The 21150-nt window shown below is 48.1% G+C and overlaps 1 protein-coding gene and 1 non-coding gene across 2 annotated transcripts in view; both read right to left on the reverse strand.

The window, feature by feature from the left end:
* The window catches only part of NCAPD2 (non-SMC condensin I complex subunit D2), a 34620-nt gene that overhangs the window by 1865 nt on the left and 11605 nt on the right, over positions 1–21150 (reverse strand). The window contains exons 7-33 of the mRNA XM_028490952.2: positions 17418–17511; positions 17072–17130; positions 16422–16603; positions 15968–16110; positions 13599–13726; positions 13400–13523; positions 13071–13218; positions 11867–12064; positions 11380–11514; positions 11193–11280; positions 10917–11097; positions 9443–9567; positions 8697–8936; positions 8220–8394; positions 7573–7657; positions 4915–5048; positions 4437–4569; positions 4259–4343; positions 4016–4183; positions 3551–3720; positions 2723–2834; positions 2525–2648; positions 2287–2442; positions 1767–1944; positions 1579–1673; positions 1043–1123; positions 710–893 (exon numbers count right to left, since the gene is read on the reverse strand). Of these exons, the coding sequence (XP_028346753.2) occupies positions 710–893; positions 1043–1123; positions 1579–1673; positions 1767–1944; positions 2287–2442; positions 2525–2648; positions 2723–2834; positions 3551–3720; positions 4016–4183; positions 4259–4343; positions 4437–4569; positions 4915–5048; positions 7573–7657; positions 8220–8394; positions 8697–8936; positions 9443–9567; positions 10917–11097; positions 11193–11280; positions 11380–11514; positions 11867–12064; positions 13071–13218; positions 13400–13523; positions 13599–13726; positions 15968–16110; positions 16422–16603; positions 17072–17130; positions 17418–17511 (3725 nt within the window). The remainder of the gene's footprint in view (positions 1–709; positions 894–1042; positions 1124–1578; positions 1674–1766; positions 1945–2286; positions 2443–2524; positions 2649–2722; positions 2835–3550; positions 3721–4015; positions 4184–4258; positions 4344–4436; positions 4570–4914; positions 5049–7572; positions 7658–8219; positions 8395–8696; positions 8937–9442; positions 9568–10916; positions 11098–11192; positions 11281–11379; positions 11515–11866; positions 12065–13070; positions 13219–13399; positions 13524–13598; positions 13727–15967; positions 16111–16421; positions 16604–17071; positions 17131–17417; positions 17512–21150) is intronic.
* On the reverse strand, positions 16680–17006 carry LOC112066387 (small nucleolar RNA U85). The gene has a single exon (XR_002892606.1). It is a non-coding gene; the product is annotated as a small nucleolar RNA U85 (small nucleolar RNA).

The following is a 21150-nucleotide window of genomic DNA, read 5'->3' on the forward strand; positions in this document are numbered from 1 at the left end:
TAAATAAATTAAAAAAAAAAAAAAAAAAAAAAAGAAAAGAAACAAGTCCGTGAAAAGACATGGAGGAACCTTAAACGCATATCACTAAATGAAAGAACCCAACTGAGAAGAGCATATACCGTGTGGGTGCGATGATATGACACCCTGCGAAAGGCAAAGCTGTGGCAACAGTAAAAAGACCAGTGGCTGCCAGGGCTGCGGGGAGGTGGGGTGAACAGGGGAGCAGAGGATGCTCAGGGCAGGGAATCTACTCTGAATGTCACACAGTGGTGGGCACAGGCCACGACACATTCGTCTAAACCCTCGGCGCGCACATCACCGAGAGTGAACCCTCCTGGAAACCACGCTCTCTGGGCGATGGTGATGTGTCCAAGCAGGTTCATGATGTCCCGCTCCAGCCTCTGGCGGGGATGCAGGTAACCCGGGAGGCTGTGAGGCTGTGCCTGCCTGGGGGCAGGAGGCACATGCGGGGGCGAACTCTATACTTTACTCAATTTTGCTTTGAACCTGAAACTGCCCTCAATAAAGTCTACTAAAGAAAAGAAAAAAGAGAAACAAAGAACCAGGAATTGGAGACAGAAAAATCTGGTCTCAGGTCACTCTGGTTACTTGGTTGCAATCAGCTGGGGCCAAGTCAGAAATCCAGAGCCTCAGAACACCGGAATGAACTGTGGCTGGAATGGGAATGCAGCAGGCGGGCACCGCTCACCTTGCCCTCGGGCTTGGCTCCACGCCGCAACTTGCCCACAACGGACAAAAAGGCGCTGAAGACGGACTCGTCTGACAGTTTATCTCCAAAGCAGTCAAAGTTTTCCAGCATCTTGCGGAGGCCCCGCTCTGTGAGAGGCAGCTGTGACACGCAGTAGGCCAGGTCCCGGTACTGGCGCTCGGTCCTGCGGGCGGGACGGCTCTGTGAGGGCCAGTGGGACCCAGGAGGGAAAGGCCTCCTTCCTCATCAGCCTCCCACAGCCCGGGAGGCCCCTGGGGCAGGCGGGGGTGCTTTCCCTCTCGGCACAAAGAGCCCTCAAGGAAGGCAGCGTACTGGGCCGTGCGGAACCGCTGACACAGCTTCTCCACAAGGCTCTCGGTCTGCTTGTCCTTGGTGATGTAGGAAAGGAGCTGCCTGCAGGAGGGGAGATGCGGATGTGCCGTCTCTGGGGGCAGCTCCGAACCCACCCACCGCCAACGCCAGCCCCAGCCTTCTGTCATCCTCCTGCCTCCGTGGCAGGCTCTTCTCTGCCGCGGCCCATGCCCGGGCCTGTCCCTCCTGCCCTCTCTCACGCCTCAGGGAAGGGTCCACCCCACCCTCCTGAGGAATTTCACTGTGACTGGAAATTTTTAACAAAAGCGGCTGCCATCCAGCGTCAGGACTTTTACCTTATTGAATCTTTTCAAGAACTAATAAAGGGGAAGTATTTCTGGCCTCATTTTACACAGGAGGAACAGGCACAGAGAGGTGGTTATTGCTGAAGTCCACACAGCTAAAGAGTAGCAGAGCCAGAAATCACATACAGGCTTGTCTGATTCCTAAGTCTGCTCTACAAGGGAAAATGTGCCCCAAGGCCCAGGGAACTCTACTTCATGATGGTGTGGAAAGGCTCCTCCTCCACTCCTCCCTCAGGGGCTGACAGGCGGCTGATGATATCTGGAAGGAGGTTATAGATCGCATTGCCCTGTAAGAGAGAGAGTCATATCAAAGAGACGAGGTGACCTGCACGTTCCCCCCCGCCCCGGCAGCAAGCTCTAAGCTGGCCCCCACCTCTCACCTTGTGGGAGAGCTCATTGAAGAAGTTCTTGGCCAGGGCAGCGATCTGAGGGGCAGGGTCGATGAGCAGCACGGCCATCTCGCTCACCTGCCCCTTCACCTTCACCATGTCCTTCAGGATCAGGTGGGTCATCACCAGCCCGGCTGTTTTCCGCACTTGCTGAGCGGGGTCCCGGAGACTAAGGATGAAATCCGAGTCATTAGGACCAAGACCATGGGCTAAAGCTGACGCTGGCAGAGAGGCCCTCAGTAGGACTCTATGGCCTCTTCCTAGTGCCATTCTAGAAGCAGTTAGAGGATGTCTAGAGTTGAAAGCTGGGTTTGGGGAAAGAGGCCAAAGCTGTAACCAAGGCTTCAGACAAGAAGCATCAATCCCTTTGGGGCCACACTCAGGCAGGGCCTGCACAGATGTTCAAGGGAACACTAAAGACCAGGGAACAGTTCTGGAGATTCTCACGCTGACCTCACCCCAGCCTCCAGGGCTGGCAGGGACGGCGAAGGCGCTGTGAGGCGTCTCTCACCGAGCGTACAGATGAGGGGTCCAGGGGTCCACCAGGTTGGGGAAGCGGATGGCCAGATCCCCGGTAGCAATCATGAGGTTAGCGCGAACGACGGGGAGTGACGACTTCTCTAGCATGGTGAACAGAAGACGAAGCTGGGAGTCACAGAAAGTGGCACTAGGGGCAAAGAGAGGATAATCAGGGAGACCATACCATCCCCCATCCTCCTGGAGAAGGTGATGCCCACCCCAAGGCCTACCTGATCATGCAGAACTTGCCGAGGGCGAGTGAAGCGGCTGCAGAGAGCTCTGGGTTGCTGTAGAGACCAGGGTTGTTGCAGACTTGCAGCAGAAGTGGAACAAAGGCAGCCAGTGTCTGTTTGCCTGGTGGAGGAACAACTCTAGGTTGGGACAGCCTGCCTAGCCAGGGAGAGGGGTCACTCAGCCATTCTTCTCACCATCTAGCAGCTCCAGCTCACAGATGCCGCGGATGAGTTCTGCCTCGGTGTCGTCAGCTGTAGCCCCAACCAGCCCCATCTCCTCCTCCATGGTGGCCTCAGAGGTTGGATTCTGATGGGAAAGCAGCCAGGTCATGGGTGAGCAGACCGTTTGGATTCCAGCCTACCCTTCATTGCGCACAAACGGATCTGGGGAAAGGCAAATTCTGCAAAGCCGTTCACAGGCTTGTCACGTGTATCCAAAGAAGGACTCTTGAATTAAACTGGAAAAGAACTAGGTCCGTTTGTGTTTAGGTTGCCAAAGCATCCCACATCTCTTCTGAATTCCTCCTCACAGAAGAAGCATGTAACTTCCTATACACAGTAAACAGATGGAGCCTGCCAGACAAGGGTTCAAGGTCACAGAGAAGGTCAGACTTTATCCCACGGCTGCAGGGCTCTGTCAATCATTTGTCTGCCACACATCACCGCCTCCAGTGGAGAGAACACAAGGTCCCATCAGGTGCTAGGCCCAGTCACCAAGGCTACCGGAAAGGCCGTGGGAGTGTGCTGGTTCTAACAAACACTGCCTAGGGCACAGGCTGTGTCTTATGCCAAGGTCCCTATCTCGATGCTCTGTATTTACCTAAAACTTTCCTTCCTGGGTGATCCATCTTTGTTCTCACTAATCGTTTCCAGAGTAGTAGCAGCAAGGAGGCAGTCTCCATCAGCTCATTTAACAGGAGAGAAGCGGAGATCCCCAGAAGGAAATGTGAAGGGCCCAAGGGCCGGAAGCAAATCTGGGAAATGCCTGGGACCCGAACCCAAACGCCCAGGCATGCCGTTCACCTTCTCCTTTGGTTCTTTCTTCTTATGCTCCTGTTCTTCCCGAAGAACTCGGCGCCGACAGAGCTCTCCACTCACTGCCTGCTCCAGATGCACCAGCTGCTGCAGAGCCACATCCCCGGCCAGGGACAGCAGGTTCATCAACAGGAAAGTGGGGAGCATGGGGGTGTCCTCTGCAGGAGGGGGAGCGGGAAAGCAGGGAGAAAAAGACAATCAAGTCTCACAGGCCCCCGCAATACTGATGGCCCCCTTGCTCATGCGCTCTCCACCCCAGTGAAGAAGCAAGAGATGGGGGTGGAGAGTGTGGTAGCAGTGACTGGCCCGGCCTGAGTGACAGAAAGGGACAGCGTGGGCTGAGGGCATCGGGAGTGGCTGTAGGAAGTGGTGGTGTCAGTGGCTCCCGGCCGGCAGGGACAGCAGCAGAAGCTGGCTGCTGCCCGCGGGCCCACCAACCCTTTGCCTACTTACTTGGGGCCCCGTGGGGGGTGCTTTTCTCTCCCAGCTTCTCCAGGGCCTGCTTTGCACAGCCCTGCAGCATCCGGGCACAGATCACCTCGGGGCCCTCTGCCAGCTGGTAAATGAGGGTCACCGCCGCCTCCTTGAATGGGATCCAGAGTGGGTCTGGGTGGATAACGCCTGCGCAGCAGAAGGGAGAAGTTGCCACTGCAGACAAAGGCCCAATTCTGCCCGAGGCCCTTCATGGTAGCTCACCTTTTGTGACCGTCTCCTGCAGTCGCTCAAACAAGCAGTGTTCCTGAGGCAGCCGGAAGGGAGGGTGACGTTTGCCCAGAGAAGGCTGTCGAAAGCAGGGAAGACAACGTGGGTGTGTGTTGAGGGTGGACAGGAGGACGTCCACTCTCCTTAGTTTGGACGTACCCACCCCACGTACCTTCCTCCTGTCGGAGATGTTGGCAATGGCATGGCACACCTGTTGGGCCAATCTGTAGTCCTGTGGAAGCTTCTCGTCCAGCCCTATGCTCACCAGTGTGTCTAAGTTGCTTCCCACAATTTCTGGTTTTCCCCTAGGAGAAGGAAGCCATAGAGCTAAAGCCACTCACGGACACCTCTGCGTGGGGGACAACACCAAGGGGGGGTAGGAACCAGCACCCAACTCAGGGCTTCGAGAGCCTTGGAGCGCTACAGAGAGGCTCTGGCATAGGGCTGGCCCCTTGGCATCCCTCTTGCTCTGTTGACCCCACTGTTTCTGCTGCCTGGGGGTAGACTGGTATGGTCACTGTTTTATCCTCCATTTAGGTGGCTGATGCATGCGCAGAGCTCAGCTGGGCCTGAGCTGCTATTACTGAAGCAGTCTTAAGGGAACCTTCCTTCCTCTCTCGTCCTACCGCCTGTCTGGATCTGAGCCTCACCGTGCCATCATCCCAAGAAGCATGACAGAGGAACAGCGCTCCAGAGGAGAGCAGGGCACCTTCTTGGTTGCCCGCTCCCACAGCACTTGGGTCACTGCTGGTTTCAATTCATCCTTCTGCACAAACTCACAGAGCTGAAGAGAAAAGAAAAAGGGCTCAGGTCAAAAAATAACAATTCCCCTGATGCTTGGTCCACCTCCTCTGAAGAGAATATCAAGGACCTAAGTAAGTAAAGGCAAAGTTGAGGAGTGGGAGAGGAAGGAGGAGGCTCGAAATGTAAAGTGGGGCCTGGGGAGGTACTTCCGTCTCTGCTACTTTTCTGCTCTCGTGCCTTCAAAACTACGTTTATTAAGATGACACATTGAAACTGACCGCGTTGAGTTCATGTGGATCTGTGGCTTGGACTACATTCTGGAGATTTCTAGTAGGTTTTCTTGCTGTTACCACTAACTCAACATGTCTGCAATGGATGCCATCGTCCTTTCCCGCCTTTTCATTTTGCCAGCGGCACCAACACCAACGGTCACGTGCTTCCAACTTGTCACCTAATGTTTTATGTATCAGTCACTTAGTCCGACCTATTCTGCCTTTAAAAATTTATCTTCCATTAAAGTGCAATGCTACAGATTTTCCTCCCACCCCCAAAGTCTAGACCCCTGTCACTGCACATCTACAGCAGCCTCCAGGGACATCCCTGTCCCTAGCCTCTGCTCCAACCAACCTGGATGCTGTGACCTCCCCAGACGTCTATTTCATCATGCCACGGCTCTGCTCACCATGGAGAAATAGGTCTCCTTTGCCTGCTGTATGGGCTCCTGGCCAGCAGCTACCCTACAAGGTCTCGGGCCAAGCGCCACCAGCAGGCTCTTCTTTCCCGCGGTGAGGAGAACGCGTGGCCAGCGGTGATGCTCCTCCCGGCGGACGCCGGTGGTCGGCAGCGCCTCTGCCCTTTGTCCCAGAGTCCAAACCCCTCAAAGCAGCTCTCCCTCACTAAAATGCTGGAGTCCCTGGCTGACAAGGTGCAGGTCCTAGACTCTTGAAAGGCATCCCGGGATCTTCCTGATTTAGTTCCAACCCACATTTCCAGCTTCCTATCTTCTCCAGATGACAGTTTTGAGCCAGAACGCAATCGTCTTCATTCTACAACATAGGCAGTGCTCTTTCTTGGCTTTCTGTCTGAAATGTTTTCATTTCTTTAATTCTCTTTAATTCCCTCCTTCTTTTAATTCTCTAAATCCTACTCACCAAGACCCACGCTAAGTCCCGCCGCCTTCAGGAAGCTGTTCCCTCGGGAATTCCACCTCACACTACTCTCCTGCCCACTCTACTCGTCAATATAACATACCAGGTAAGACTGTGTTTTCTGGAACCCTTATGCCTGAGTTTGAATCTCAAACTTTGCTCCTAAGTAGCTGAAATTAGCCAACTTCTTTAAGATCTCTGTGCCTCAGATGTCTCACTGTAAAATGCTGATAATAGCATTACCTCCTAAGGCTGTTGTGAGGATTAGCAAATTAATATGAGCAAAGTGCTAAACACAGTACCTGGCATAACGTGTTATTATTATATTACTATCACTACCATAACCATTGCCTGGGCCACTTAGCCACCTGCCGCATTGCTCTAGAAATGTTTTCTGTTTTGGGCTGCCAACTAGACTTGAAAGCGAATTATCTTATACTTCTTTGCAGGGCTGAGGAAGTTGCTGAACACATAGTAATCACTCGCTAATACTTGCTGAGTGAGTAAGTCAAAGTGAGGAGACTTACAATTTCCTCAAGACACTGAATGGTCCCAACTGAGGCATCCACTAGCAGCAAAGAGAGATTGTGAATCAAAGTCTGGGCCTTGGCTCTGTGGGAACAGCAGAGATCAGGGGTCATTAAAAGACCAAGAAGCTGAACCTGGCAAACAGGTTATTAGGCAACCCCGCCACAGTGTCAAATAATAAACAACTGCTTTAGACTCACAGATACAGAGCACAGACGAGCGGGCAACAGTGGGGAGAGGGAAGGGGGAGGGACAACACAGGGGCAGGAGATTAAGAGGTACAAACTGTTATGTATAAAGTAAGCTACAGGGCTCCCCTGGTGGCGCAGTGGTTGCGCGTCCGCCTGCCGATGCAGGGGAACCGGGTTCGCCACGCTAAGTCCCGCCGCCTTCAGGAAGCTGTTCCCTCGGGAATTCCACCTCACACTACTCTCCTGCCCACTCTACTCGTCAATATAACATACCAGGTAAGACTGTGTTTTCTGGAACCCTTATGCCTGAGTTTGAATCTCAAACTTTGCTCCTAAGTAGCTGAAATTAGCCAACTTCTTTAAGATCTCTGTGCCTCAGATGTCTCACTGTAAAATGCTGATAATAGCATTACCTCCTAAGGCTGTCGTGAGGATTAGCAAATTAATATGAGCAAAGTGCTAAACACAGTACCTGGCATAACGTGTTATTATTATATTACTATCACTACCATAACCATTGCCTGGGCCACTTAGCCACCTGCCGCATTGCTCTAGAAATGTTTTCTGTTTTGGGCTGCCAACTAGACTTGAAAGCGAATTATCTTATACTTCTTTGCAGGGCTGAGGAAGTTGCTGAACACATAGTAATCACTCGCTAATACTTGCTGAGTGAGTAAGTCAAAGTGAGGAGACTTACAATTTCCTCAAGACACTGAATGGTCCCAACTGAGGCATCCACTAGCAGCAAAGAGAGATTGTGAATCAAAGTCTGGGCCTTGGCTCTGTGGGAACAGCAGAGATCAGGGGTCATTAAAAGACCAAGAAGCTGAACCTGGCAAACAGGTTATTAGGCAACCCCGCCACAGTGTCAAATAATAAACAACTGCTTTAGACTCACAGATACAGAGCACAGACGAGCGGGCAACAGTGGGGAGAGGGAAGGGGGAGGGACAACACAGGGGCAGGAGATTAAGAGGTACAAACTGTTATGTATAAAGTAAGCTACAAGGATATACTGTACATGGGGAATATTTTATAACTATAAACGGAGTATAACCTTTAAAAATAGTGAGTTACTATATTGCACACTTGTGACATTTAATATTGTACACATCAACTATACTTCAGTAAAAAGAAAAACAAAAACCAACCAAGTAACTGCTTAGGATGGGTTTCACTGGAAGTTCAGCCCCACCCCGAGCCCATTACAGACCTAGTGCCTCTGGAGCTAGAACTCCCCTAGAAGAAGGGGGCCCACTCACCCCCACTCCTTCAGGAGGCGAGACACAGCCTGTGAAAAGCTGATTTCAGAAAAGTTAGCGAAGGCAAACACAGCCCACCTACCTGGCGGAGTCCCCCTTAGGTCTGAGGTAAAGTTGGCGGTAGGCATTCAGCACAGCTTCCCGGACACCAGGCTCCTTCGACCAGATGAGAGGCAGCACGCGGCGCACCCCGAGCAGGGCCTGGGGAACCCCAAATTGGAGCGCCGTCACAAAGAATTCAATCACCTCCTGTACCACTGAGAGGACAGACACAAACGTCACCTATCTGCTTGGCAAAACCCCCCCAATACTTAAAGACGGAAACTTTCTTAACGTAGCAACATGCGAGCGGAGGCCTTCCTCCTTTCGCCCTGAGGACGCCACCTCCCCTAAGTGCCCCGTGAAATGCTACGTGCGCACACGCTCCGCAGGGCTACACGAAGCAAACTGAAGTAAGAATCCGGGCCTTTCAAAGGAGCGGGCAGACATCAATAAAACACGGACAAGACTCTTCTTCCAACTCCGAGACCCAGTCCTTGCAGAGGGGTTGCCGGCGTACCTGTAGTTGTGTGTTCATACATCATCTTGCTTATGATGCCAATGGCCTCTGTGATCTTCAGAGAGAAGCTGTAGGCGTCCTGCAGATACTGCACCAGCATCTCCTGCTTCACCAGCTCATCGTTTTCCCTGCATTTCTCAGGCTCTGACACACTGGGCTTGTCTTTACAGCCAGTCTCTCCTGGGCCCAAGTTCCCTGCAGCCCCCTGGGGATTCTTCTCCTGTGTGGGAGCTGCTGGGCCTAGAGTTATAGAATTACAGGATGGTTTTCGTTCAAGGGTATATGGGGAAACCCAACAGCTCTAAACATCGCTGCATGTTTCTACAGTAGGAAAGCTTTTTTTTTTTTTTTTTTTTTTGCCGTGCCGCGCTACTTGCGGGACCTTAGTTCCCTGACCGAGGATCGAACCTGTGCCCCCTGCAATGGAAATGCAGAGTCCTAACCACCGGACCACCGGGGAATTCCCACTAGGAAAGTATAAATTTAGAATTTATTCTAAAATATGTTGGTTCATTTCTCCAAAAAGATTCCTCGAGCCCTCTATGGTTTGGAAATAACCTTTCCTACCCTGTGACTAAATCTGAGGCCCGCAGGCTGCTTCCATTCCAGAGCAGGAGCACCACTAACCCCTCTGGCCTCTTTCAGCACCAGGTTGCCGGCCAGGCCGGCGCCTGACATCAAGTAAATGGTCTGTAAATACAGCTCACGTGTCTTGTTTGCTGACTGAAGAAGGAAAAGGAATTTACCTTTGAAGATAGTTCCTAAGAGATTCAGGAACCTGGTCTTCTCTGACTCCTCTGGGTCCATATGACAGAAAGGCTCAGAATCCTGGAAGTGGCCTATGGCTTCTTGAGTGAGAATGATGGCCTGCCTGACAAAACATCACCTGTCACCAATCAGGCACCCATAAGAGTGTCACTGCAGCCTTGTGTCAGGGAGCCTGTGTCATGATTCCATCAAGAACCTAGACCTACTGGTAGAGAATTCTGTCACTTGTATAAAAAGGGGGAAAAAAATGTAGATATGTTTGACTGTGTGACTACACATTATCTCTAGAAGGAGGCTCGCTATGGGAAGGGAACTAACTGGCTGGAAAGCAGGTTTGGAAGGGGTTTTTCATGGCACATCCCTGTTCAAATTTTAAATACCGTACGATGTGAATATATTGTCTAATTACGAAAAAGTAGCTTCCCGCTTAAAAAAAAAACCAAAAAAACCCCAAAAAACTCTGCTATTAAACTGTTAAAAAGTTACGTTCTAACACGTTTAAATTTGTAACTGGAAGCCAGAACCTCAGCTATTGAGAACTTCACCCAGCACTGGCGGCCAAGGATTGCTGAAGGAGGAAGGGACATCTTTAACATGAGGAGAAGCCTTTTCCTAACTCATCACTAGCATGCTTGGAGGCAGAGCAGGCTGCCTTTTATGCTTTAGCAAAGAGAGACACCAGAGAGAAGCAGGGAGTTAGAGAGCCAACTAGCCACCCTCTCTTCAGCCTTTCTGAGCAGTCTAATTAGGTAAGAAGTAAACTAATGACTTGTGGCTGAGATGTAAGAATACCTGTGGACAGCTATAACGCTTTTGTTGCCAAGGTGCTCTCAAGTTCTGGTCACAAAAATCTTTTCTCTAAGATCAGGATTCATACCAGGTTGATTTAAAGATTAAGGCACAACTGAGCACGTTTGTTATTATTTATCAGCTCACACATTTTGGAATTAGAAAGCCACTAGAGATCTTATGACCTAATCAACTATTTTAAAATAAATAATGAAACTGAGGCCCAGAAAGTTTAAGTAACTTACTTTATAGAACTAGGATTATATTTACAGGTCGTCTTCTTCAAATGAAACCGGACTTTGGTCATATTTAATTATAACACGATTTACGTTTAGTTGTTTTAGTAGTTTCTTTAAACATTTGTAAAAGTAGAAAAGCATGCTTAATTGTAGACTTTGCCTTTGGCATAAATCCGGTGTTCAGACTATTACTGCAATGAAAACACCTACCACCATCCGATGGCAGCATGCCCTGAGTGCAGTTCAGTTAAAAAAAACATCGTTAAAGAATGTACATATGTGTATTAACAGTCACTTTGCTGTAGAGCAGAAATTAGTACAACACTGTAAATCAACTATACTTCAATTTAAAAAAAATATTGTTTCTCAAAGGTTAACTCGAAACCTAACAGGTCATGAGAGAATATCCCATTCTTTCACATACTTGTAACTAGCTTTGGCTAGCAATCGACGGATGCGTCCTTCCACCTCTTCCGCCGTCTCTGTTTCGGCAACCTCCTCAGGCATCCCCTCTCCTTCCTGGGGAAGCTTCAGCAGCTGCTGCAGGGTAGCCTTCAACTCTGGCAGCATGGCTTCCCACTCCTCCCCTGGGTCCAGCACTGCGGCTGAATGAGAAAGTCTCACTTAGACCCTTGCACTGAGTTTCCGGCTGCAAGGAGAAGGATGTCTGGGGTGAGAACTCCCCGCAGCAACTACTCACAAGCAGCTGCAGCTCGCCTCTGGGCCCTCATCTCTTGTAATTTCTGGGTTTCCTTCTGCAGCGGTCCAGCAAGGTCAGCATCACTAAGCTACCAAGGTAAAAATGAACATCGGGGTCACTGAGTCCTGGAATTTCACTTCTGTTTCCATTTAATTCCTTCTCTTTTGGGTGGGCCCAGGCTACTTACCTTGCAGGAAAAGGGATTATTGGCGAGAAAACTGGCCAGCAGCTGGATGGCGTTTTTACAAACCAGCACCGACTTGTCTGCCAGACGCCCCACTGCTAAGGCCACCACTGCCTGGAAATGTGTCAGGGGCAGAGCCTATGTGGGACAGGAACACAGGATCAGATCCCGCCCCACACCTTCCATTCTGCTCAAGATGATCATGAAGTACACTCTACATGAGCTAGCCGCTCATTCTAAGGAAACTTTTCTATGGGATGTGAATAGCTCAAGAGGACTGTCTGTAGTGGTTAAGACATACTGTAGTCCTTAAATGGAGCCCAGAATCCTTGTCCGTGATGGAGGAAGACCTTTCTTACTGGTGGTAGCATCCTGAATTCTCGACTCTTCTTTGACGTAGCTACTTTCCTCTTGACCCCGGACTCCTCTTTTCTTCGGTCTGTACAATAGAGGGGTACCGCGTATCTTTATCATGTCAAAGGCCACTCACCTTCTGCTGGACGATTCGGGTAAAGAGTTGCAAAACTCGGCTGCGCACAAAGGAGCTGACGTCGTGGCCGTGGGCCTGCAAGGTGCCTAAGAACTGGTCTCGGGTGTCCCGGGCTGCCGCCTCCAGCTGATCCCCGCTCAGAACCTGCAGCACCATCTCCGCCATGGCCGCCAGCACGGCATTGCGCATCACGTGGTGCTGAGAGGGATACGAGGCTGGTATGAGCCCCTGCACCCCACGCTGGCTGTCCTTTTCTTAAACTCTTGCGCTCATCCAGGCACAAAGAAGGGGTAAGGCCTTTAGGCAAGGTTAAGCTTGCTTTTCTTAGCTCTGACTTTTTCTGGTCAACTGCCCGACAGGTATTCATTGACTCCTGAGGTCACTAGAAAAAGCTGAATCCCAGATGGGGCTTGTCTGGTCAGAGGAGAATGTAGGGACAAAATAAACAAGAGCCCAGAGCAGTTTTTCCCCACAAGGCTCACCCAGGTAACCATGGTGGCAGCTGAATATGAAATCACATCCATCCAGCAACACACGTTTGAAAAGCATTAATTTCCTGTGAGGCCTCAAAGCCTCCGATCCTTACTAATAAACACCGCCTTTCCCTCACATCTCCCTTCCCACATCTTACTGACAGGGAAACAGAAATCAGCCCTAGTGCCAACCAAGTCCATTACAGAATCATGGAGAATAGTGTTTGGGGTTTTTGCCAGGCCAAGAGCCAGAGAATGGGGTCTTGCATAAAAAGTTACAGTACATCAGATGAACAAGCAGACTGTCTTTGTTCCTGACATTCACCGAGGAGTGCCAGCATCAGTTTGGGAAGCAGTCAGGCTAACACTGAGGGATAAGACAGATGATGTGGGTGGATCTGAGAACCAGGTGGGCAGGAAGGGGCTTCATCCTGAGGAATGGGTGGGACCCAGAATCACAGCTGAGTCACTCTCACTAGACTTAAGCTGTGGAACTGTCATCTCCCCTACCAGACCTGGGTGAAACCAGTGTGATACTGAAATAGGATTAATAAGTGGCTCTTTATTTAATTCAGTAAACTTCACCTGCTTCTCTATAGGAAGGAACTGCCACAGTGATTAGCCTAGACAACTTGACTTCACGTGAAAGCTTCCTTCTTGTTAAGAAACAGCCTTTCAACGATGCACTTAAAACCCCTAGAAAAACCTGAGATCCCCAGGGGACCACCTACCTCTCCATCCAGATGATCTAGTAGAATGCACATGCTGGACATCAGGATGGCCGGGACACGCTCCGCTAGTTCTGTCAGGAAGGCGGCAAAGCCCTTTGCCCCTGAAGGGTCCCGACTCAAGTCCTGGGGACACTTCTGTCCAATCTCTCTACACAGGGGAATAAACATAGCCATAGCAGCATAACTTAATTACTCAGGTCCCAGTAAGGGAAGGCAAAGTTGGTATCTAACATCTGAAGGAATCTAATGTTACACAGAGAAGCAATTTCCAATCTTTATACTCTCCCTGAGGGAAATGAGAATTAGAAACTTAGAGGAGGAAGGGTCACCTTACAATCTCTCCTACTATGCTCTTCATTCCATAATCAGTTGCCCACAGACTCACAGCTGCCACCAGTACAGATGCCAGGTGTTCAAAGTGCTGCAGCATCTGGATGATCTTCACAGTGGCACCTGTGGAGGTACTACACATGAGAAATCATGGGCAAAATGAAAAGGGTGGGGGGGCAAAGCAGAGGGCTAACTTACTCAGCATATGGTTATAACGTGTCAAGGCGACACCAAGCAGGTGTGTTATGGCTTCCCGGGTGGAGCGGTTCTTCTGGTGACTAATGGTGGGGTTCTCTAGGAGGCGGTAGCAGCAGCCAGTAACCAAACTGAGAAAGGAAGAGTTGAGATGGTGACATCAGCGGTCTCGACTCAACTACATTGGTCTTGCCTCATTCATTCCATCTCTGCTGCCCCAGTCAGGGTCTTCTAGTTTTCTTTATTCTATCACCTTCTACACCAAGTTGCTTTGCTTTGCTGACCCCCAGATGGGTACTTCCTCCTTCTGGATTACCAACTTTCAACCCGTTATAATGTCTACACAGAAGCTGAATATATGATAAAAGACAGGACAGAATCACCACTGACTTCTCATTGTTAAATGGCCAACGCAATCCTCATCTTAGTTGACCTTTCAGCTGCATCTGACACAACTGGTCACTTCTTTCTCCTTGAAACATGCCTCATTTGGTACCAGGAGGCCAGACTCCCTTCTCGGTTTCTTCAGCTGGTTCTTCCTCCTCATCTCACTCTCCTGATGCTGGAGCGCCCCAAGGTACAGTCCCTGGATTTCTGCTCTCTTCTAGCTATGCTTACTGATTTAGCGATCTCATTCAGTCGCATGGCTACAAATACCATTTATATAAATACATTGTATTCCCCAATGTGTGCTCTAGCTTAGACCACTCTCCTATCTTCCTCCAGCTTTGTACATTCCACAACCAAATCTGACATTACTTGGATGTCTAATAGGCACCTCCAGCTTTCTATGTCCAAAGCAGAACTTCTACTGTCCCCCCAAACACGCTCCCACAGCCTTCCCCGTTATTTCAGTTACTGGCAGCTCCACTCTTCCAAATGCTCAGGCGAAAACCCTGGGTGAGTCACCCTCGACCACACCCTCCCTCAAACCTCACACACCTCTGTCAGCTCATCCCGTAGCCTCTCCTTAAAGAACAAGTACAGACTGCATCCACTTCTCCCCATCTCCACCGCCCTCTTGGGCCTAAGCAACTGGCATCTCTTGCCCAAGTGACCGCTACAGCCTCCTTACTGGTCTCCTGCTTTCCTCCTTTCCCTCCAGAGTCTGTTTCAACACAACAGCCAGGATGACCTTGTTGAAGACAAGCCAGACCACCTCACGGCCCTGCTCGGAACCCGAGTGGCCCCATTTCACTCTGATAAATGCCAAACCGTGATGGCCTATGAGGGCCTGCAGTTGGCTCCCTGTTGCCCCGACCTCACAGCCTACCCTTCACCCTGTCTCAGCTGCCAGCTCTGGCCTCAGCGCTATTACTTATATGTGCTCAACACACTCCCTCCTTTGTCCTTGCTGTTTCCTGCCCTTGCCCTTGCTCTCCCTCCAGATATCCTCATGGCTCTCATTATCTTCTCGAGGGCTTTGCTCAAATGTCACCATCTCAAAGAGATCTTGCTAGAACAGGTGATAAAGATTACAACCCTTTCCCATCAAACTTCCCACTCCCTCCACTATCTTTCTCCACAGTAATAAACTGTAAGACATACTATGTATTTTCACCTATTTAAAAAATTGTCTTCTGATCTAAAATATAAACTCTAAGAGGGCAGAAATGCTGGTTTTCAGTGACTTTAATGACACCAGCCATGCACCGAGGAGATTCTCAGTAAATACTGTTTCATGAATGAATAAATGGCATTAAAGATGAGAAATTCAACGCAGTTTCTAATCTTCATTATCTACTTCTGAACAACTCAACGTAATGGGAATACTTCTATGTATTACAGACAGAACTGAGGGATGAAATGAAGTATTTAAAAGGCATATCTAGTAAAGCAAATGTGGTAAAATGTTAACATCTGAGGAGTCTGAAGGGTATAGAGGATTCTTTGTACTATTCTTGCAACTTTTCTGTAAATCTGAAATTATTTCAAAATAAAAAGTTAAAAAATTGAAAAACAACATAACAAAACAAAACAAACAAACAAAAAGCATATCTAGGGCTTCCCCGGTGGTGCAGTGGTTAAGAATCCACCTGCCAATGGAGCAACTAAGCCCGTGCGCCAGAACTAGTGACCCTGCACTCTAGAGCCCACGCACCACAACTACAGAGCCCGCACACCACAACTACTGAAGCCCACACGCCTAGAGCCCGTGGTCCGCAACAAGAGAAGCCACCGCAATGAGAAGCCCGTGCATTGCAACGAAGAGTAGCCCCTGCTCGCCGCAACTAAAGAAAGCCCATGCGCAGCAACGAAGACCCAACGCAGTCATACATACATACATACATACGTACATCATAAATAGCATATCTAGCAGCAGAGCCCTCATTCCTCACAGCCAGTGTCACCTATAGCAATCAACTACCCACCTGACAAACTCCTCTTCGATTATTGAGTGACTCCACAGGTGACGGATGTCCAACTGGAGCAGCTGTGTTAAAAGCTGAAGAATTGGTTGCCTCTCTTCTTCCCAGTCAAAGCCATGGGTTGCCTTGGCCCGGGCTTTCCTACCCTAAAAACGGATATACTTAAGAAAAAATAAGGAAGCCAAAAGGATCATGATCTGCTAGTCTGAGTGCCCAAACTATCCAGTATTGAGACAAGGTAGAAGGTAAGACGGAAGTATTACAAGTTCCAAAATATAAAAGAGCTGCTTGTCAGCAAAAGATACATTGTGATTCTTTTGAGTACCTCCTCATAAACCTTAAACATGGGTCAAGGGCAGAAAGGAAAAGATTCTCAGAATCACTGAATTCCATCTTTCCCACCAATTCCCGTATGTCCCCAGATCCCATATTAAGTGAGCCAGGAATAACAAATTACCTTCCCACCAAGGTCCAGGTCCATGAGGCTTGTCTGGCTGGTCATGGTCTCAAAGGATTCCAAGAGGCATATCAGAGCATAGCAGTTCATCTTGAGGGCATTTAGGTGTGCGCTTCTATCTGACCCACTCAAAGTTGCATCATCCAAGATGGCGGGAAGTACCTGGGAGTGGCGGGATACCACTGCGAGGGGCAGGATCTGGAGTCAGTTTCACTCACTTTCCTCATACAACCCAACTTCAAAACCCCTAGCACTTGCAGCCATCAGATTACCAAAGATCTGTGTTTCATCTCTCAGTGGCTACAACACAAGCTAAGTCCTCTGGGACCCCTGACCCTGATATCCTGAACATGCCCTATCCCTACTCTCTCACTCCAGTTATCCCAATTTCTCTCTGGCAACAGGAAGAACTGCCTCTATTGAAGAGAGGCAGTTCAAGAGTAGGAAGAATTTATTGTTGGTCTGCCCTTACAGTGAACACACATAACTCTGTATTGCCCACCAAGATTACAGACCTATAGGTCAGAGGTCCCCGGGCTTAGCCAAACCAACTGAATCACCACAGCCTTGATATCATCATGTGGCAGGAAACAGTAAACAAACAAACAGCAACACACACCTTCCATCCCCTACCCCCGACCCATAAACACCTTTTATCAGGAATTCCAGAGTATCTTCCTTGAGGCCAGGGTCTATACTTCGAAAGTGACTATGAGGGAAAGAAAGTGCGGGGGTGGGGTGAGACAGGAACCTGCAGAGCCCATTCTAATAGATCAGATCGAACCTGAGGAATCTAATACTTAAAAAAAAAAAAACACGTGAAATTACTCGACTGAATAAATATGGTGGCAAGCTGGGGTAAATGCTCATGAGTAGAAATATCAGCACCCAGAACCATTTATCAGTGAACTATAATTTGGAATTTCAGGACTAACATGCAGTTAGGGCAAATAGCCACCAGTTCTTTTTAAAGTATCAGAGGGGTACTGTACTTACTGCAGAATGCTGTAGATGGTATCAAAATGCTCCAGCATAGCCAGGGGCCCCTGAGCTAGAAAGGCAGCCTGAAATGCTATAAAGATGAAAGAAACTAATCAATACAGAGGGGACAGGCCTTTTTGGTAAGTTCTATTCATGGAAGAAAATGGAGTTAATTGCTTTTCTTGGTAGAATCACAAAAGTTGACACTTCATTTCAATGTAATCTACTATTATAATAACATCTGACACTTTGTCCTGTTTTACAATTAAAGCCCTACTTGAGTTTTATTACCACATCTCTGAACTAGATGAAGCAAACAGTACTGTGCCTATTTTATGGGAAAATAAATTAAATGTCTGAGTAGTTATGTGACTTGTCCAACTGAGTAATGAACACAAACTCAGGATCTTTTTTTTTTTTTAATTTTGAAATTACAAAAGTAGCAAAAACAGTACAGTTCCTGTATTTTTCACCCAGATAATGGTAACATCTTATATAACCATAGTACAAGGATCTATTCTAAACCAAGAAATGAACATTAATTCAATGTTATTAACTAATCTACAGATCTTACTTGAATTTTGCCAGCTGTTCTATTTCTGTCCTTTTCCCAGACCAGGAGCCAGCCTAGGATACCACAATGCATTGATCTGTCATACCTCCTTAGTCTCCTCCAATCTTTGTCTTTCATGATCTTGACACTTGAAATGTATTTGCCAGTTATTCTGTAGACTGTTCCTCACTTTGGGTTTGTCTGCTATTTTCTCATGATTAGATTGAGGCCATGCACTTTTGGCTAGATCACTGAGAAAGGGAGGATGGGTCCTTCCCATGCATCATACCCAGAAGTAGGTGATGTCAATGTCTTATTACTAGCGATATTAACTTTGATCAGTTGGTAGTGTTTGCCTGGGTGACTCCGCTGCAAAGTTACTATTTTCCCCTTTGCAACTAATAAGTATCTTGTGGGGAGATACTTTGAAAATTCTGTTTCTCACCACATTCTGCCCATTTATTTAAGCATCTATGGATGATTCTTGCCTGCCACAATTATTACTTTTACTAAATGGTGATTCGTCTGTTTCCATCATTCCTTTTATGCTTACTTAATGGGAATGCCAGGCTAAGTATGAGCTGTTACTTTCCCTTCATTTATGTATCCAATTATATGTTTATAACAGAATGGGCTCATGAACGTTTCTTTTATTCTGTGTTTTAATCCATTCTTCTTATTATTAATTTTGTTGCTCAGACTGTCCCATACTTGACCACTGGGAGCTCCTTCAACTTGGCCTGTGTCTCTGACATGCTCCCTTCACTCTTGTTCTCTTACTTTCTTGTACCACAAGAGGTTCCAGGCTTGTCTTGTACCTTTCCGGGCTCAGTCCTGGAATCAACCATTCTCACTGGAGTCCTGGTTTCTTTTATGAAAGAATGGTATGTAGAAACCAAGTTCTAGGCCCTAGTTAAGATCACTGCTGTTGGAGCTTTTAGGCCCTGTCAGTAGAGAAAAGCAGGATATACATATATGTAGGTATAAATGCACACACCTGTATATTTTTATCTCTCTGTGTAAATATTAGAAACATAAGTTCACTTATATATTTGCTTAATCCCAGTATACACACAAAACAGTTTCAGAATTGCTAACCCACACCCCTTTAAAAAATAAATTTACTAACTACCTTACGCTAATCGTGTAAAGTTCTTTTATATACAGTTTACAGTCAAAATACTGGACTTCCCTGGTGGTCCAGTGGTTAAGACTCCGCACTTCCACCGCAGGGGGCTTGGGTTCGATCCCTGGTCAGGCAAGATCCCATATGCCACACAGCGCAGCCAAACAAAGCAAAACAAAAAAACCGAAATACTGGGTTTCCTAGTTACTTAGGTTAGTTATTTGGTTAGTTACTTTCTTCTGCAATCCTTTAGTGTGATTACGTCAAACATCTGTAATACACTTAGGTTCATTTGTTACCACAGATTTTCCTTGATTTATGATGGGGTTACATCTTGAAAACCCCCCTGTAAGTTGAAAACATTGTAAGTCAAAAATTTAATATACCTAACCCACTGAATATCATAGCTTAGCCTAGCCTACCTTAAACATGCTCAGAACACTTACATTAGCCTACAGTTGGGCAAAATCATCTAATACAAAGCCTATTTTATAATAAAGTGTTGAATGTTTCTCGTAATTTATTGAACACTGTACTGAAAGTGAGAAGCAGAATGGCTGTCTGGGTACAGGATGGCTCTAAGTGTGTGCGTTGTTTGCCTTGTGATTATGTGGCTGCCCGGGAGCTGCGCTTGCTGCCCAGCATCATGAGAAGAGTATCCTACTACACACTGCTAACCCAGGAAGAGATAAAAATTCAACATTCGAAATACGGTTTCTACTGAATATATATTGCTCTTGCACCATCATAAAGCAGAAAAATCATAAGCTGAACCATCGTAAGCTGGGGGACATCTGTACTTGTATTACATTTTGAAAATCCAGCATTTTGGGGGGGGGGGCGCTGTAGTTCCCCAACCAGGGATTGAACCTGGGCCACAGCAGTGAAAGCCTGAAATCCTAACCACTAGGCCACCAGGGAACTCCCTGAAAACCCAGCATCTTTTGATTCTCAAACTCAGTGCTCTTTTCATCTTCACTGTACTGCTTCTATATAAAAACTTCAGTATAAAAGGGAGTAGCAGCTAATTATGACTTACAACATGCAAGAGTAGCAAGGCAGTATGGGAGTTAATTTTTTTTTTTTTTTTCTGGCTGCGTTGGGTCTTTGTTGCCGCATGTGGGCTTTCTCTAACTGCAGTGAGTGGGGGCCACTCTTCATTGCGGTGTGCGGGCTTCTCACTGCGGTGGCTTCTCTTGTTGTGGAGCACAGGCTCTAGGCGCGTGGGCTTCAGTAGTTGTGGTGCATGGGCTCAGCAGCTGCAGCACGTGGGCTCAGTAACTGCAGCATGCAGGCTCAGTAGTTGTGGCACGTGGGCCCTAGAGTGCGTGGGCTTCAGTAGTTGTGGTGCATGGGCTCAGTAGTTGCAGTGTGTGGGCTCTAGGGCAGGGGGGCTTCAGTAGTTGTGACGTGCGGCCTCTAGAGCACAGGCTCAGTAGTTGTGACGCACGGGCTTAGTTGCTCCGCGGCATGTGGGATCTTCCCGGACCAGGGCTCGAACCGTGTCCCCTGCATTGGCAGGTGGATTCTTAACCACTGCGCCACCAGGGAAGTCGCGGGAGTTAACTTTTGAACCAAGTTGTATATCTAGCTCTTTCTGTGGATGGGGAGGGAAAGAATTCCACCAAATTCTTCTTTGCTGCAGTAAGAAGTGGGTTTGCCTAGAAAGTGAACCTTGTACTACATTATCACTGCTGGCTCACTGACCTGATTCATCATATTGCAGTGTTATGCTGTCCAACTACAACCTGGTCCTCTGCGATGTTTTAACAAACTATTTTACTTCTCCAGTTCCTACTGACTCCCTAGCACTATACTCATAGCATGTTCCCCCCTTTCTTTATACCTGTTCTTATGCTTTGCCTCTCTTCTTTTAGTAGATGACTGCTTTCTACTTTACCAAAAAGAATGAGACCCAAAGCATGGGCTCCCTCATGTAATCCTGCCTCTCTGTCAACAAGTCATTCTGCCAACACCTTCCCATTCTTTGCTTCAGTCTCAAGTGAAAAGATTTTCTGTTCTAAAGCTAAGCTGTCTCACTGCCCCAAAGACTTGTCTCCTTTCTTTCA

This window comes from Physeter macrocephalus, chromosome 6, assembly GCF_002837175.3.
Source record: "Physeter macrocephalus isolate SW-GA chromosome 6, ASM283717v5, whole genome shotgun sequence".
In the NCBI taxonomy this organism is placed as follows: domain Eukaryota; kingdom Metazoa; phylum Chordata; class Mammalia; order Artiodactyla; family Physeteridae; genus Physeter; species Physeter macrocephalus.